The sequence below is a fragment of the Phyllobates terribilis genome, unplaced genomic scaffold, assembly GCF_046119375.1.
Source record: "Phyllobates terribilis strain yellow unplaced genomic scaffold, ASM4611937v1 Scaffold_2__4_contigs__length_985480577, whole genome shotgun sequence".
In the NCBI taxonomy this organism is placed as follows: Eukaryota; Metazoa; Chordata; class Amphibia; order Anura; family Dendrobatidae; genus Phyllobates; species Phyllobates terribilis.
The window spans coordinates 73,107,936-73,126,981 of NW_027362762.1; the positions used below are offsets into that span (position 1 = coordinate 73,107,936).

Genomic DNA, 19,046 nt, shown 5'->3' on the forward strand with positions numbered 1-19,046 from the left:
AGTACTCCGGGAGGGTCTATCGTTGTTACCAGTAAAGACCCTGAATTACACCGCACCGTCTCTGAGTGGTTCCTGCTACCCCCATCTTCCACGTCGGCTGCCCTGAGGCCATACCCCTCCCGTTGGGGGTTATACTATCACGCTGCACAATTCTACACCGGCCTCAGCGGTCTGCCCTGCAGCGGCAGCTCCATAGCTGCAAATCAACGGGTGGCGTAGTCGACACTCAAATAACACCTATCAAGACTGCCACACACTGAGTTTGACTCCCTGGGCACAGACCGGGTCCCCGCCACTCGGAGACTACAACCCTCATCTGATCCGGTTCCGGGTAAGCCCCCATGCGCGAGACGCTGCGCGACACAGCAGGCCCAGGGGCGCGTCAACTTTGGCGTAGTCGGCAGGATTTCGTGCCCGCAACCACCGGGTACTGCGTGCCTGAAAAAAAAAGACTGTTCAAACTTACCAGTGGTGAAGATTCCCGCCATCCGGCGCCATCTTCAGCCTTCTTCCCGCCATCCGTGAAGATTCCCGCCATCCGGCGCCATCTTCAGCCTTCTTCCCGCCATCCGTGAAGATTCCCGCCATCCGGCGCCATCTTTTGCCTTCTTCCCGCCATCCGTGGAGTTTTCCCGCCGTTGGACGCCATCTTGAAGACGCCGCGCGGGAAGAAGAGGGGCGTGGACTCCGAAGGCGCGCGAGAACTGAAGCCCCGCCTCACGTCCGGACGTTGCGTAAGGTCCTGGAAGGAGCCCAGCAGACGCCGACGTCACAGGAGCGCGACGGAAGGTCCTCGACCCTGACGATCCACTGCGGAGCCGCGGCCTACGGAAGAGGATCACCGCCACGAGACTACAACCCTCAAAAGATCCGGCTCCGGGTAAGCTCCCGCGTGCGCAACGCAGCGCGACACAGGCCCAGGGGCGCGTCAACTTTTGGGGCGTCACGAACAGGAGCGTAACCCAGGACGGACTAAAGACTGTTAAGGACTCGGGGCAGGACAGACCCCTACCTGGTTACGTCTCCCTGTTTTGGTGAAATGGACACCTTGCTTTCTTCAAAGACTGCACCCGGTTACGGACATGCCGTGACCACCTTTATGTGTTTCTTCTTATTGTACTATTATTGTTGTTATATCTTGTTATGTTTTTCTAAAATATGTTTAGTCCCGGAGTACTAAATTTCACTAGGGGGGAATGTGGCACCCCAGGGGTCTGGTTTCCACAGTAATGTAATGTTATGTCTGAGAGCAGGTGGGAGGTCCTTTGGTCAGGGATCCTGTGCATGCCACACCTCCTGCCCAGTCTTGGGAGGGGAAGAACTTCCCCTATATAAACCCGGGGCTGAGGCAGGGTGAGGAGTCAAGGAGAGTAGAGACGAGAAACAGTCATAGGAAGAAACAGCAGAAGCTCAGTGGGAGCAATACTACTACGAGTCAGGGGCTGGCAGCTGCAGAGCTCGCCCTGACTGAGAAGCTTTCTTACCGGACCCGGCGTCCAAGGCTGTGGGGACTAACTCTTACCCAGCAGCAGAAGCCGACCGGCAGGGGATTTCAGGTCCTCAGGCCCAGAAACCCGAAGGCAAGGTCACACGCGTGGGACCAGCACCGCCATCGTGGAGCGGAAGCCATTAGAAGGCCCCGAGTCACCGGCCATACGGGTGAGCACCACACGGCACACTCAGGGACGTGGGCTACTTATATCCGCTTCTAGCAAGGTAGCCAGAAGAGTACAGTCAGTTTGGGAGGCCTACAACTCCGCCTGGCCAGGGGAGATCCCATCTGCTCAAGGACTGACCAGGCCCCGTTCGCTAGCAAGTACTCCGGGAGGGTCTATCGTTGTTACCAGTAAAGACCCTGAATTACACCGCACCGTCTCTGAGTGGTTCCTGCTACCCCCATCTTCCACGTCGGCTGCCCTGAGGCCATACCCCTCCCGTTGGGGGTTATACTATCACGCTGCACAATTCTACACCGGCCTCAGCGGTCTGCCCTGCAGCGGCAGCTCCATAGCTGCAAATCAACGGGTGGCGTAGTCGACACTCAAATAACACCTATCAAGACTGCCACACACTGAGTTTGACTCCCTGGGCACGGACCGGGTCCCCGCCACTCGGAGACTACAACCCTCATCTGATCCGGTTCCGGGTAAGCCCCCGTGCGCGAGACGCTGCGCGACACAGCAGGCCCAGGGGCGCGTCATGTACGTCTACACAACCAAGATTAAGCGTGTGATTAATGAGGCTCTGGGTCGCCTCTATTTGTAGTACCGTCCTGTCGGTGTTTGCCTCGCAACTCCGTGCTCCTCAAGTGGTCACACGATCCTGCTGGACCAGATACTACGTCACCGCAGGTCCTCAGTAGTTTAACCCGGTGGCTGGATAACCGCAGGTCCTCAAACATCCAAATAGACCAGGCTGCTCCTGCCGCTTTGGCTCCGTATGGAGATATTTCACAAGTAAACAATGGTGCAGCGGTCTCAGGGAGCGCCAAAGGAATACTGGACCTGGTCCAGTATTCCTTTGGCGCTCCCTGAGACCGCTGCACCATTGTTTACTTTTCCAAAAGTCCTACATAGGAAGTTAGCCAATGGGTCATGAAAAGGGTGAAGAAGAGACAAAACCCAGGCCCTTTTGTCGTTAGGGGCAGAGGCGTAGCTAGGGTTTTGGTTCAGGGGGGGTGAAACTTCTGAGTGGGACCCTAACCAGGTAACCCTGATTACAGCTATGGTGGCGCACCCAGATAGTGGATGTAGGAGAACCTCAGCAGATGACGGTGCTGTTACTAAAAATAATCTCTATACAAAGACCAACACTGATATTACCGACATATGGTGACATACATTGATAGATGCCAGTCCTGCAGAACATATAAGAGATCACAGCACAATTATATATTGTAATTTACAGCTGACATTCTTTCTGATTAAATTGTTAATTTTTCCAGTCTTTTCCATCTGGCCCAGACCGACACGATGACTTCTCCATCCCGGATTCAGAGTCTCAGGTATGCAGAGATCACAACAAAGACACATTTGACTCCTTACATTTCACGCCCCGTCCCCATCTATTCCCAACTTGCACAAACTCCTCATCCTGCTGATACCCCAATACTGAGCCGCTGCTGTATGTGTCCCTATTACTGCACCTACTGTGCGCTCTCTAGATGGTAAAACAAACCTCTAGAATATAGTAATGCCGTGTGCAAGTGCCCTAGAAAACAGTGCCCACATTGTGTCCCTAGAAAGTAATAATGCCCCCTGTGTGCCCCTCTGACAGTCATAATAACCTGAGCTCCCCTATAACGATAACTGCCCACTTAAGATTTAATAATATCCTGAGTCTGCCCCATGTACAGCTCCCCTATACACAGTATGATGCTCTTATACACAGTATAATTCCCCCTCACTGTATAGTACCCCCACACAGTATACTGACCCCTTAGTAGCCTCCAAACTGATGTCTCCAACTCTGTATAATGGTCCCCACACTATACAAAGACCCCACATTATCTCCCACACTGTATGATGGCCCCCACACTGTGCAAAGACCCCACATTATCTCCCACACTGTATGATGGCCCCCACACTGTGCAAAGACCCCACATTATCTCCCACACTGTATGATGGCCCCCATATTATGCAAAGACCCCACATTATCTCCCACACTGTATGATGGCCCCCGCACTGTGCAAAGACCCCACTTTATCTCCCACACTGTATGATGGCTCCCACACTATACAAAGACCCCACATTATCTCCCACACTGTATGATGGCCCCCACACTGTGTAAAGACCTCACATTATCTCGCACACTGTATAATGACCCCCACACTGTGCAAAGACCCCACATTATCTCGCATACTGTATGATGGCCCCCACACTGTGCAAAGACCCCACATTATCACCCACACTGTATGATGGCCCCCACACTGTGCAAAGACCCCACATTATCTCCCACACTGTATAACCCTAACTGTAATCCCCACACTGTATAAATAGCCTACATATACTATAATCCCCGCATAGGCAGAGTCTGTAGTATAATGCCCCCCCATAGGCAAAGTCTGTAGCATAATCCCCCCCCATAGGCAGAGTCTGTAGTATAATCCCCCCCATAGGCAGTCTGTAACATAACCCCCCCCCATAGGCAGTCTGTAGCATAATCTCCCCCACCCCCATAGGCAGTCTGTAGCATAATCTCCCCCATAGGCAGTCTCTAGCATAATCTCTCCCCCATAGGCAATCTGTAGCATAATCTCCCCTCCCATAGACAGGCTGTAGCATAATCTCCCCCCCATAGGCAGTCTGTAGCATAATCCCCCCCATAGACAGTCTGTAGTATAATCTCCCCCCATATGCAGTATGTAGCATAATCTCCCCCTATAGGCAGTCTGTAGCATAATATCGCCCCCAATAAGAAAAATAAATAAATAAACATAATAATCACCTCTCCTCCTCGTTCCATCGCTGCTCCGAGCACCCGGCCCGCACACATCTTCACAGACGTCAAACGCAGAGGGGGGACTGATGGAAGAGGCAGCGTCTCGCTCCCTCTCCCATCAGTTAACTTGCGGCGGTGATGGGCCTAGGGGCCTGATGCTGGCACCGGGGCCGTCCCCCCTCCTGCTCAAGGGCCCCATATCGGCCGCCGGGCAGTGCAGGGGCATCCAGTCTCCCTGCTCTGCCCGGAGTGTAACTGTAAAGGCGTGCAGTAGCGTAGCTCCGGGTGGATCCCCTCAGAGCACTGGTCCCGGGGCGACCGCCCCCACTACCCCCGGTAGCTACACTACTGCTTAGGGGTCCTGGGTTTAGGGCAATCTGTAGGAAGATCAAGTTTGTGCAAGCTTAATTAGGTCTTCTCCACCATTATCTTGATAGTATCAAGCCATCGGGTTGCTGGTCTTCATCTTCGCCTTGTTCCTTTTATTCTTCCGACCATGATGTCTTATCATCCCATATATCATCGGGGTCTAGTTATAACAGGTTGTCTTTAGTGTTAGCTGAGCCTGGCGTTGCTCTTAAGAATATGTTATCATGTTACCTGATGCAATTACTGTTTTTGTATTTCCCTCACAATCACAGTCCAATAATTACACCGTGCACCGAGACATAAATCATCCAAGCCGCTTCTTTATAAACAAGTCTGCAGTATATAAGATGACTTTTTTTTTTATAAATATACATCTAAGAGTCCAGTGTAGTTCCCTGGGCCAGAAATGGAGGGCTCTGCTCATTTTTGGATGTTATGTTCTTGGATTCTTTTATGGAAATGTTCCTCGGCTGCTCCCGCTCCATATGCGTTACATAGGACGAGGAACTTGAGAGATGTGTACATGGCAAAGGTCTGTGTATTTTATGCTTATGTGTGTGTCTATTCTGTATGTGCTCGTGTATGCATATTTATGCTTTTGTGTGTGTACAGTATGTGCATACTTATGGTTATATATGTATAAGTATGTTTGTGTATATTTATGCCTATGTAGGTGTATCTATGCATTAGCGTATTTATTCTTATGTAGATCTGTATTTATATATATATATATATATATATATATACAGTATATGCTTATTTAGGTGTATGGAGGTATGTAGCATCGTTTGGCTGGTCTTTGGCACTCCAATTAAGAATGAATAGAGCAGCAGCAGTGTATGTAATTGACTACTAATCCATTCACACCGGACTCTTCAGAGCCCTGCTTCTTGGGATCATTGGGGATCACAGTGATTAGATCCCCAGGAATCAGGAATTTATACCGTATCCAATGGAAAGGGGATAAGTTCCAAATTTGGTATAACGCCTTTACTAATAATAATTCCCTTATATTGTTATTAGTAAATTAGCCTCTACTATAAAAAAAAGTAATCTAAAACCAATGAAGGACTTTTCATACTAGGCATTTTACCTATACTATTGGCTTTAAGGCCGTTTTAAAAAGAGCCTGTGGTTCTGAATATGGTATCTGATCCGTCAGCAGCATGTCATAGAGCAGGAGAAGCGAAGTATACATATATTTTAGGGGTTCACTCTCTTTGGTAGAAGCTTAGAACTAAAAGCTGCAGTTCTTTTTAAAACATACACAAGTTCGCGGGTGGTGAGGTTTGATTTGGAGAGTTAAGAGGAAAGTTGATCTTCCGTGATGGCAGAGAAGCTGGTTTTGGAGAAGGAGAGTTGAGTAGATATAAGGAGGGACTGTGGGGACTAATGTCAAAAGCTTTGTCTGATGGTGTCAATCTTCTGCTTTAAGAATGAGGCAAAGTCTTCAGCTGAGATGAGTGAAGAGGGAGGAGGTGCTGGGGGATGGAGGAGAGAATTGAAAGTACTGAATAGCTGTTTAGGGCATGGATATGAGAGGATACGAGAGATGAGAAGTATGTTTGTTTTGCTGCAGTGAGTGTGGACCTGAAAGTAGTGAGGGCTTGTTTTGAATGCGATGAAGTGCTCATTGAAGTGGGACCTTTTTGGTCAGGCACCCTGGAAGCACGTCTCAGTTCTTTAGTCAGGCTGGTGTGCCAGGGTTGATTGTGCAAGCTTTGGTATGTATGACCGGGGAGACCTATTCAAGAGCTGCAGCTCTTGTGGTGTTATATAAGGCAGCAGCAGCATCGGCATCATGTAAGGAATTTATGTTTGTAAGAGGGGGAGAGATTCAGAGAGTAAGTGTAGATTGAGGTGATTGAGGGTAATAAAACCATATTAGGTATCCTCTTTGATAGTTTGTTAATTTGGAGCAGCAAAAGTGGACCTAAAAATGTAGACTTCCTCCATTAGTCATTGTTTGTGATCTTTAGCTACATATTCAGCTTTATTTACAAGGCAAAGTCATCTATTTTGTAAGTGACACAAGATTTTATCTTAATCATGACTGTACCCGCAAGCATGTTATCATCAGAAAGTTGGATGAGTTGAAGGAAATTGTCTCATCTTTCTTGACGCTGTTTAATGTGTGACTGTAAATCAATGCGAAGTTATTTGGGACTAAAATGTGAAGTTTTGCGTGTTCATGCACTAAATAAACAACGTGTATAAATTCAGTATATTGATTTAACTAGGTCTTCTGAAATTTTTATTCTGGGGCCCCATCAACCAAATCATTGTGATTCCTGCTCCCATATTCAACACAAACTCATTTTACATTCTTCATACTGGTGACAGCATATTAATGACGACTGGTCATCAATATAAGATCAGGGGTATATCACATGGCACCTCCAAGAATAAGGTGTTAAAAGCTTTGGTGTCCCTAAGATGTAAACAAGTTGCTGCAAAGTGCTATGTGCAGTGGCTTTTGCCACTTTCTATTTGCCAGTCAGCTTCTAACAGCTGATTGGTAGAGATGTCAGATGTCGGACCCCTATCAATCTCACATTCATGATCTATCAATATGTGGTGACCAGAAAACTCCTTTAACTAGTAACTTCCTGTTCTTACATGCACAGGAGAATGAGTACTTAATCTCCTGATGATGCTTGAGTGCGAAACGCGAAATGCGTTAGTGGCCAGGATGCTGTGATTTATCCTTCGATATGTCATTTGGGAACATTATGTCTATATATTGCTATGTGTATTTTTCCTGTTAACTCGTTTGATTCCAATTCCAACATGCGCAGGAGAATATCTTCCTGTATGATGGACAGAAGCGTCATGTCCTGGATCTAAAGGAAGGATGCTACACCTCATCCAGGACTGGCGAGTGCTTCGACAGTGAGGCTGATTCCACAACTTAAGAAGAATAATTATTCTAGAGCTGGCCATACACTTTAGACAGCTGTTGGCCAATGCTCATTTGGCTGACACCTATCTCTCCCCACCTCATCATACACATGCACAGCCAAGCCTTCATGTGTTTATAATAGGTAGAGAGGAGTTTGCTTCTACCAGACACCTCTTCCAGTGGCTTATACCTCGTAAAACAATATGATCGGGCATGATGAAATTCAATTTCTCACCACACATATGAGGAAAAGTTGGACACCCCCATCCACATTAGATAGTCAGCCGGTCCAGCCATAATGAGTAGGTTTGGCCAATATTAATCTAATGTGTATGGCCAACTTAAGTGCTTTAGCCTTAGTGCCAATGAATAGTAATGTCTAAAGAATAAATTACTATTCTATTAATCTTGGATTTCAATGTCATGTTTTAGCCCTGATGGGAGTAGAAAAAATTATATTTTTTGACAAATTATTAAGAACTGTAAGTAATTTACTTACAGGTTGCACCAGTATTAATAATGACACATGGTAGATCATTTGGGGCAATTTACACTGCTGTAGGAACCACTCTGAGCCATGATGGTAGACCCAAGTGTGGAAAACTAAAACTGTACAAGTTTTCTGGGATTTTTTTTAAACATGCAAACAAGTAGAATATGATTCAAAGTATGGGCTCTTCCACATGACCCGAGTGCGATCTGACAAAACGTCGAATCGCACCCGAACCAATATTATGCAATGGAGCTGTGCACATGTCCCAGGAAAAAATCCCAGTACGCCTGAGTTTGATTCGATATATTCGGATCACACTCAACCAAGCAAGTCAATGAGTCCATTTTAACTATCGGACTGCAGTCGGATCACATTTTTTTCTCCATCTTCTCCTCGTCTTAGAATATTGGATCACATTATGTTCACAATTATTTCTTAATTATTTTTTATATCGGTTCTTAATTAATTTTTAATCATGCTAGTAATATTTTATTCCCGATGCATATATACATAGATGGATACTCAAATTTATGCCTTTTTATTGATTGTACTTTTCTGCCTTAATGGCCACCTTGTTTAGGCGACAGTTTTTTTTCACATTTTTGGTATATATATGTCCACTCCTTGCTATACCTGACACAAGCTATGCACTGATGACGTCCACGAAACGCATCTGATTTTAGCTTCTAAATAAATGGACTCTTAACCAAGCACTGGGTAATACATCCCTTCTTTTGACCCGGAGGCACTTTCTTGCATCCAATACTTATGGTACTCGGACCCTTGAGGTTTGGTGTCTCCTGCAGCATTCCACTATACCATCATATGAGTTGTGCATTTCACAACTCATCAAGGTGAGCATCCTTTTTCCTTTATATCACTACTTGTCTGGGTAACAGCGCTATTGGTGCCCCCTCTCCATCTTATTGCAGATATATTCGGATCACACTCGACCAAGCAAGTCAATGAGTCCATTTTAACTATCGGACTGCAGTCTGATCACATTTTTTTCTCCATCTTCTCCTCGTCTTAGAGTATTGGATCACATTATGTTCACAATTTGACCAGAGTTTGATTAGAGTGTCATTTGCATAATCAGCTTGATTCTCTTGGATGAGAGAATCTATGGCCGTCTGCACCTGCCTTTCAGAAATAAATGTTACTTACCCTTCAGTGCTGCATCTTCCATGGTCTTTGTTGGTGCCGGAAGAATTGACGCCCAATGACTTACCCAAATAGTCACATGTAGTACTTGAAAAACATTATTGCTGCAGCGATCAGGTGACTGACTTCTTCCCATCTGGCACCAATGGGTGCAAAAGTAGCTGCAACGGTAGGAGCAGCGAGGCATTTGTGGCACCCCTGGGTGTCCAGTCATCACAGAGGTACTGCATCTCAGCAAGAGGTGTGGTACTCCACTCTCGGGTAAGGAGGCAGCACTACTCGGCACCTACACACCCACATCCACCACCACATCACTCCAGTAGGTAAGGTCGAGATTGCTCCTGAGGGAGAGCACAGTCCCTGTCCCTGTCTGGAGGAGGGAACTAGGTAGAGGAGGTGGGTGGAAGAAGTAGTTTAGGGGAGCACTGAAGGAAGGACTGAAGGTAGAGGGGACCACGTAGAGTGGCAGTTGGTGACGTGGCTCACATGACATGTAGTACAAAAGGAAAGGTAGAAAGATCTAGAAAGTCAGTCAGTTAGTCAAGTCAGAGCAGTTGGTGACAGGAGTCTGTCACAGGGAGTGAAGAGAGAAAGGGTCCTAGGAGCAAGAGCGCAGTGAGTGAGGACCGTTGAGGAGTAGGGTCCAGACAGAGTGAGGGCCCAGTCAGAGGGGCCCAGTAAGGGAAAGAACAAGAGGAGCGAAGGAGTCAGAGAAGGGCTCCAGAGACAGAGAAAGGATCTTAGGGGCACGGGAAGTGCGGAGTCCACCCGAGTGCCCGAGTTCACACTGACCATGAAGGGATCAGGTCGCAGTAGGGGACCGACCCCAGACTAGTGGAGGACTGCAAGACTCAGCTAGCAAACCGGAGGTTGTGGTATCTCTAAGTGCCGTAGCCAAAACCACACACATTCCCTGAAAAGGTGGGTCATATAGGACCAAGGGGACAGAGAGGATGTCGCCTGACAAGGCCCGCGGCCACTGGCTCAGGACACTGTGTGTGAGGCTCAGGGCAGGAGGGCGAGAGCCAGCGCAGAGAGACGACCCGGGAAGGTACACAAGAACGGGTGTCCCGATCAAGTGCACCCAAGTTATCCGAGAGTTGGCTGGATCACTTCCCCCGAGGACACAGGACTCAGTGGGCTGTTATAATATGGCTAGCAGTCGTAACTTGGAGCACCATAAGAACTATGAGTAAAAACTTAAAGACTGCACCCCGCTGTGTCCTTTACTTAATTACTGCGTCACCTGCTTTGCACTACACCACCAACATCTAAAATCACCTATTTAACTTCCTTGGGGCCTAGCTCTACCCGTGGAGAGCTGAACCAACTCTGCTGCGTCACCAACGGCCCCAGTGGATCTGAACATCAGTGGCGGCCACCTATAGCCGCATACCACAGGTGGCTTCACAAAACTTTATCCCCAAAACTTTATTCCCCTCTTTTCTTTATTTATTGACCACCCTGGGCCGCGGACCGGGTAACGCCACCGTGACTACCCCAATAGAACCGACTATCCCGGCTTCCGAGTACCCCACGGCTCCAGGGGGCACGTCACATTCAAGGAGTAAGTATTACTTATTTCTCTACTTTACATCTTTCCCTATTCCTGGCCAATTTTTTTTTTAAATCCACCAAAAGCCTGAATGTTTGATCTGCATTATTGGGCTCATGCACAAAAGTATTGAATATCTGCTATATAACGAAATGGCAAAATATATACCTATTTTAACTATTTTTATATTCATTAATGTCTGCCGGAAATAACAAGAAGGCAACTTCTGCTGTAAAATACTCAGTCGCGAGTCACACAATAAATCTTTCTCCAAATTTGAGTCATGGGAGATTTTTGAAATTTCAGAAAAATGAATGATGATGGATTACAAGACAAGTTCTATTGACTTTTATGACTGAAACTTTTTGGTGGAAACATATCACTCTATTTGAACCATTAGCATTGTAAGAGAATAGAATTATAAACCCACCTCATAAAAGTTATATTTGTATAGAGATTTGGAGTCCCACATGCACATTTGGCTAAAACCTGTGAATTTTAGTATAACCACCTGACCATGTACTACAGGTGCATCTCACTAAATTAGAATATCATCAAAAAGTTAATTTATTTCAGTTCTTCAATACAAAAAGTGAAGAGTCATTACAAACAGAGGGATCTCTTTCAAGTGTTTATTTCTGTTAATGTTGATGATTATGGCTTACAGCCAGGGTGGACAGCAGTGTGAGCGACCTCTTTTTAGCTCCTTTCCCCTGGTATCTCTAGAATTATATCAGATAAAGTGGACAGCAGTGTGGGCAGCCTCTTCTTAGCTCTGCACCCCTGGAATCTCCAGTATTAGATCAGATAGACAGGGTGGACAGCAGTGTGAGCAGCATCTTCTTACCTCATCATACCTGGTATCTTCAATATTAGATCAGATAGACATGGTGGACAGTAGTGTGAGCAGCTTCTTCTTACCTCATCGCTCTAGTCTAGTATCACCAGTATTATCCACTTGGATCACATCTTCCTATACGTGAAGGAGGAGAGAGATGTTTGAGTTTCCTACTGCACATGCTCCCAGATGTCTGTTCTCCTGTCCTATTAACATTCTAATACAAGATTCTGTCTTTGTAACAGGATTGTGGCCATTTTAATGTTCCATAGAGATTACCTTCCTAGTCAAAACGTAGGTGACATTTTCTTTTTTTCAGTTAGATTTTTCAGCTCCCAGAGAACCCCAATAAGAAGGTCACTTATCTGACTATTCCTTGAGCTACAAGTTTGATGTTGATACACTATACTCATTGGATACTGCTATCCAATGAGTTCAAGAAGTGACACACATGTGTTTGAATAAAATATACATTTTATTATTGATTTTTAAAAACCTCTTGTTTAGACTATAGTCCAATTGTGACTAATATTATAAAACTGCATTAATGATTATGCCCCAGTGTATTTTTTATTTCCTTTCTGTTTTAATATATGGTTTTTAAAAATCAATAATAAAATGTATATTTTATTCAAACACATGTGTGTCACTTCTTGAACTCATTGGATAGCAGTATCCAATGAGTATAGTGAATAAGCATTTGAAATGTTGAAGTGCTAAATGGTATATATATTTAAGGACGCTTTTGAAATTAAAATTACAAGTTTGATGTTGACTTGACTAAAGATTTAAGTGGAATATTTGCCCATAGTTATTGTCATTTTTTTTTATAATGCATAAGAAATACTTTTTGATCATATTATCCTTTGTAGGAATATCTTGATAAATATTACAGCAGTGAAGGGCAGATGACTATGGCTGAAATGGTGACAGCTGATGCATCATTTTCACGGAAAATAAGGAAAATGCAAAAGTTCTTTGGTTTACAAGTTACCGGAACACTAGATTATTTGACCATGGCTGTGATGAATAAACCACGCTGTGGCATGCCAGATGTGGCCAACTACCACCTCTTCCCAGGAGAGCCGAAATGGAAAAAGACGACATTGACCTACAGGTGACTATTTTAGTGGTCAATATCTCTCGTCATTTATGGTAAAATTGTTGGGCTCATGACAGTTCAGAGATACCTTAAAAACGTAGTTCCTATTGTTCGATTTTTATAATCTACAAAAGATGATCTCATACCTTGGGTAAACGCTGTTCTTCAACACAAAGACCACTGTACAAATGCCTGCTGCCAATAAAATCATTTACAGTCATCAAAAAATCACTCCATGATAGAACCTCTAGGGAGGGGAGACAGCCAATAGGCAGACAGATATCTCAACCTTACTTTGAGGGGTCTGCATAAAGTTTTGCTTCCTATTTTAGACAGGTTACATTTCTATATGATGTACAAAACTAAATACAATAGGGTGAGTATGGGTGTAAAAAATTATATTCCATGGAAGAAAACATGGTCCTCTTTGAGACAAATCTATCTCTTTAGAATATAAGCCCATAGTTGGGTACTGTGTTCATGTACTAGGCCAGGTTGACCCTGCAGGCAATTTTAGCAGTAAAATGGCACTCAAAGTTTTTACCTAGGGTATATTTCCCCAGCTTTATCCTAACTGTTAGACATCTCTGTGACTTTTATTAACATTCAATAAGGGACTAATTAATCAACTGCAATTTTTTAATTTTGTCCAGATTGGAAAGTTAGAAAACTTTGAAAAAACACTTTATTAAGTTAATTGTCTTCAGTCCAGTAAAAAAAATTGCATGCAAGCAGCTTCCACACCTCGGTTTTTCAGCAGTCTATTTGCTGCCTTTAGCTGTATTGATATTAGAACGTACCCATTTGGAGCACTGATGACGGCAGTGAAAGGGTCAGTTTCAGAGTCGGACTGGGATACCTACCAAGGGCCCGACAGTGACATTGATTCTGGAGGCCCATTCTTCAGCTTAGTAATATTATTGATGAAGGTTTTTTTTTACCCGAAACGCGGAAGCATTATGTTTTTTTTTAATATGTGCACATTCTGCCAATATTTTTATCCTATATGATTAAAGGCTAAGTTTTAATTATTTTCCTTCAGTGATGGAGAACATCTCCTTTTGGACCACTGAGAGTAAATATTATTGACCAGGGATGGAGGATACTAAGTGGTTTGTATAATTTCAGCCTATACTTCCATAAAATAATAACAAGATGCCGTATGATGCCTTTATCGGCATATGGTATAGTGCATCATGTGTACTGTGCCAAACTCTGCTCATATGAAGGGCTCACCGCTTCATAGGGGCACAATGGGGAATTCACCTGTTCCCCTGTGGGCCAGTCCAAGTCTGGTCAGTTTAGCACCTGTGCTTCACAAACTCTGGGGATAAGCTGCTGCTGGAGATTATTCTGATCAGCACAACACTCAGAGGAGGAGGCAGGTGTTGACCCATCACTGCAAGCATCAGTACTCCAAATGAGTACCTTCTAAACTCAATGCAGCTGAAAGCAGGCAAATAGACTGGGGAAAAGTAGGGGTTGGGAGTCACTTACGTGTAATTTTTTTTTACAGTAATGAAGACAAATTCTCTAAAAGGGTATGTGCTCACGGTGTCTTTTTCAGTCACCTGGAATCCGCCTGCAAAATGTCACGGGTGTGTCAGGTGTAACAGACAGTAGTTCTGGATGTTTGTAGAAGGTTGCTGCGCCTGGCATTGCAGACGCCTTCTTAACTTTTCTGCCTTAGGACCCAGCAGCTACCTCCCTCCTGTTGTCAATTTACACACCCTTCCATGGCTGCAGGAGATCGCCGGTGATATTCACATGTTCCCTTGTGAAGGCATGGAGCTATAGCAGCCTGTTTTCATCCTCTCTGGTGCTCATGGATGACGTTTGATGTTATCTCTCTGGAGTCTGCTCAAGCTAAGTTTTTCCCCCTTTGTTTGTCTCCCTTGTTGTCTTTAGTTTATAGTGGGGACTAACCAGTGCTCATCCCCTCCCACTCCCTATTCAGGGCCAAGGTCTAGGGATTTCTGGGGCTTAGGTTTCCTGCTTGGTGATTGGTGCGGAACAAATATTGGGACTGTAGAGGAGGCAGGGTGTTATTAGATTAGATCTGCCTAAGGGTCTTCACTCCCCCTTTCCCTAGTGTCTGGGCTTCCTTCCCCTCATCCCTTCATGTTGCACTTAGTCTTTCCCACACTGTGCGTGACACAAAAGCACCACAAAAGCGCCCCTTTAAATGAACATGTGCACAGCAATGTTAAGACAACTTGCTGTGCACATGTTCCGTCTTATGTCACTTCTTTTAACAGCTTCAGGGTTCGGAAAACTTGAAGCAGCTAAATGTAGGGACATGTTTTTATTTGGGTGGGTAGGACTCCACAAGAATGACGGCAGGAACGCTGGCAAAGCCGCTTCTGGAAAACAACCGCCGGAGTTTTCTTGAAGGTGCTTCACCTTGGAAAATCTGTCGGCTGCATCAGCATCCAAAAGATGCCATGTTTAACATAGCCATAAAGTGATTTACAAAGTTTCCTAACCTTCCTTGCTGTAGAAAATGATAAAAAATGAAAGTTTACTTATTCTTTAAGTAATTTTCTGCCTTTTCTTTCTGTTTTAACTGGTGAACTTGATGAATTTGATGCAAAATGAAAATGTTTTATTTTGCTCTTTGCCTTTTTTTTAACTCTTTTAAGCCACATTCACACTTTCAGTATTTGGTCAGTATTTTACATCAGTATTTGTAAGCCAAATCCAGGAGTGGGTGATAAATACAGAAGTGGTGACGTGTTTCTATTATACTTCTCCACTGATTGTTCCACTCCTGGTTTTGGCTTACAAATACTGATAGAAAATACTGACCAAATACTGAACGTGTGAACGTGACCTTGGAGTTAAGTGTTACATGATCCTTTCAGCAAGATTATCATGTCGCATCCTAGTTTTCAATTGAAAAAATTATTGTAAAAGTCATAATGAATTAGGTACAAACATAAAAATGCCTTAAACCCAAACTGTTACTGCAAAATAAAGGAGCAAAAATAATGATTTATTGGAACCTATGTGTAAAGTCAATGAGTGAAAAAAAGAATTGTCTCTAAAAAATGATCTAATTGCTATTTTGCGAGCAATTTGTGCAAGAAATTCTGAGAATATTTAGCAAAAAGGAACTGATTGTCTACAGAAATATGTTTCTGATCTCATCTTACACAGGGTGAAACAGAGCAAATTGTACAACGAAGAAATATCTTTGAGACATATCATACCTGTATTTTATAAAGTGTTGATTAGTCGTTAGTCGAGTTTGCAAATAATATTTTCTTTTAGGATTGACAAGTACACAACCAGCATGAGCAAGTTAGATGTTGATAGAGCCATCGATATGGGTCTGAAAGCTTGGAGCGATGCGGCACCTTTATCCTTTGTGAAAACAAACCAAGGAGAAGCGGACATTATGATTTCCTTTGAGTCCGGAGGTATGAGACGAGTGTACCGGTATGTGGCAATAATGTCTCAACACTTACAATTGTAAAGGACAAATTATGTTGATGCATAGGCCAAGGTTTTGGACTGTTTTTAAAAATTTGGAACAGTCCCCTTTATAGGGGAACTCTCATTGATAGGCAAAGCAAGGAGGCAACGGCACGCCTCAACCCATCCACCACTATTCTTAAAGAAGTTGCCCACTACTTGGACAACCCCTTCTCATACCCCGCACTTGGCTTCAATACAATAAAAAAGCCTATACTCACCTCCCGTGCCGGTGCCATTTCAGCGGTGTCAGCACTCGCGTTCCCGGGTCCCCCAAGTGATTGTAATGACAAGTGAGCCTGGCACCCAATGAGCTCAGGCGTCACTGTCCCTGCCTTTGTATGGTTAAGTAATTAACAGGAAGTGAGAGCTGCACTCTTCCTGTTAATTACTTAACCGTACGAAGTCGGGGACAGTGACGCCAGTGCTGATTTGGCGCCAGGCTCACTTGTCATTACAATCACTCGGCGGACCCGGGAACGCGAGTGCTGACACTGCTAAAATGATGCTGACACAGGATGTGAGTGTAGTCTTTTTTATTTTATCAGCATCAAGAAGGGGTTGTCCTAGTCATGGACAAACCCTTTAAGCATCAACATGTGTCAATGTAGTAGCTCCACCGGTACCCTACAGTAGCTCCTCCTAGTTTACTCAACGGTCTTAGCTTCCGTAACAAACACAGCCAGACAAGCATGGTAGTCACTGAATGGAGCAATGACCAGATAAATACGAATCTGGTCTAATTTTAACATATTCTCCTAAATAAAGGATGTCCAAACATTAGGGTAGTCTGGTTGTAAGAAGCCATTAGAGCAATTTATTAATCTCCCACTGCAATTGTCATTTGAGGCAACGTTCTTTATCCCACTGCCTTTATTTAACCCTTTCCCGACTGGAGGTTCTTCCATTTTTTGCAATTTTTGTTTTATTTCCTCCCCATCTTCCAAGAGCCATAACTTTTTTTTATTTTTCCATCACCATGTCCATATCAAGTTTTGTTTTTTTTGTGGGAAGAGTTTTAGTTTCATTCATTTTACCATTTAATGTACTGGAAAATAGGAAAAAAAATACCATGGGCCATAAGATAGCAAAAAAACAACTTTTTCTCTTTTGAGTTTTGTTTTTACGGTTTTTAATGTGCGATAAAATTGACCCCATAATACAATTCTCCAAGTCAGTACAATAACGGCAATACCAAATTTGTATATATTCTTTTACTTGAATGGTGAAAAAAATGTAAACATTTTTAATATGTCTAATATGTTTAAATACGTCTAATATGTCCCCAAATTTTTTTTTTCCACTTGTGTCGGCATATTCAGAATTTTTTTTCAATTTTATGTCAATGGAGCTGTGTGGGGGCCTGTTTTTTGAGTGATGAGATGATGTTTTCATTGGTACCATTTTTGGATACATGTGACTTTTTGACACTTGTTGCATATTTTTGCGGTGCTGCGGTGACTAAAAAAATGCCATTGTGGCCTTTTGATTTTTTTTCTCTTTACAGCCCTTACCAATCATGCTATTTAATTGTATTTTTTTTTAATTAATGGGATGTTTGCGAATGCAGCAATACCAAATCTATTTATTTTTTACATTTCTTTAATTGTAATGGAAAATGAGAGGTTATTTGAATTTTTTTTTTTTCGATTTTTAAAACTTTTCATTTTACTTTATTTTTTAATCCTCTTAGAGGACTTGAACCTGTAAGCATCTGATCATTTACACTATATAAAGCAATACCACGTTATTGAATTATATAGTAAAAATGACAGTCTCATATGAAGCTCTGCCTGTAGCTGAGCTGCGCAGGAGCACCAAGATGGCATCAAAGAGGGTATAACATTGCCATCCCATAGTTTTGTTGCAGGGAGCCAATAGGTGTGTGGAACCCCCAGACTGCACACATTAAAATGATTAAAGGGGTTGTCCACTACTAGGACAACCCCTTCTCACTCTGAACATTTGCCCCCATTAAAATAAAAACACTTATACCCACCTCCAGCGATGTCGGCACTCACATTTCCGGGGCTCATGTGAGGTTCTTACGTCACGTGAGCCCTGCGCCCAATCAGCACTAGCCTCACTGTCTCCCCCTTCGGATGCATAAGTAATCAACAGGAAGCAACTACTGCTGCTGGCCGCTACCTCCCTGTTGATTACTTATACATCCGAAGGAGGGGAGAGCGACGGAGGGGAGTATAAGTGTTTTTATTTTAATGAGGGCAATGTGAGATGAGTGAGAAGGTGTTTAAGAGCAGTTGTTGGAGCTCAGCTTTCTGCTGTTAGAGGCAGATGATGGCACCCGAGCCTGTATCAAAAACAAGGACCCGACATTGCTCCATTGTCAGGAAGAGTATAAAGCTTTCCTGTTTTTTTATTTTCACGAAAACTGTAGAAAAGCATGGTCATGTTTCCCTCATGCCCAACTACGAGGAGAAACTGCTTTGATGCACCTACTCGTTTAATATGTCCAAGAACTGTCCCAATTCTAATTCTCTTTAAGTTGCTATCCACTGTTTTGAGGGATCTGTTCCTTTTTATAGGCGCTTTAACTTCCTTTATCTTACCTCCAAGCATGCTCGGCGTCTGCCATTGTCCAATGTCTTGCTTACCCTGATCTTCAAATATGCCTTTGTAGTGTGCCCATGTGCAGACTGACAGACAGGAGAGCAAAAAACAAAATCCAACCACATATCCTGTAAT

The 19,046-nt window shown here is 43.9% G+C and overlaps 1 protein-coding gene and 1 long non-coding RNA gene across 2 annotated transcripts in view; one reads left to right on the plus strand and one right to left on the minus strand.

The window, feature by feature from the left end:
- Nucleotides 1-5,215: 5,215 nt before the first annotated feature.
- Nucleotides 5,216-19,046, plus strand: part of MMP20 (matrix metallopeptidase 20) — a 99,900-nt gene continuing 86,069 nt past the window's right edge. Inside the window, exons 1-3 of the mRNA XM_073662120.1 lie at nt 5,216-5,341; nt 12,634-12,878; nt 16,137-16,285. Coding sequence (XP_073518221.1) covers nt 5,216-5,341; nt 12,634-12,878; nt 16,137-16,285 — 520 coding nt within the window. The remainder of the gene's footprint in view (nt 5,342-12,633; nt 12,879-16,136; nt 16,286-19,046) is intronic.
- On the minus strand, nt 11,443-18,412 carry LOC141193263 (uncharacterized). The gene is made up of 3 exons (XR_012266453.1): nt 18,340-18,412; nt 16,076-16,229; nt 11,443-11,896 (listed from the first exon to the last, which is right to left on the minus strand). It is a non-coding gene; the product is annotated as an uncharacterized lncRNA (long non-coding RNA).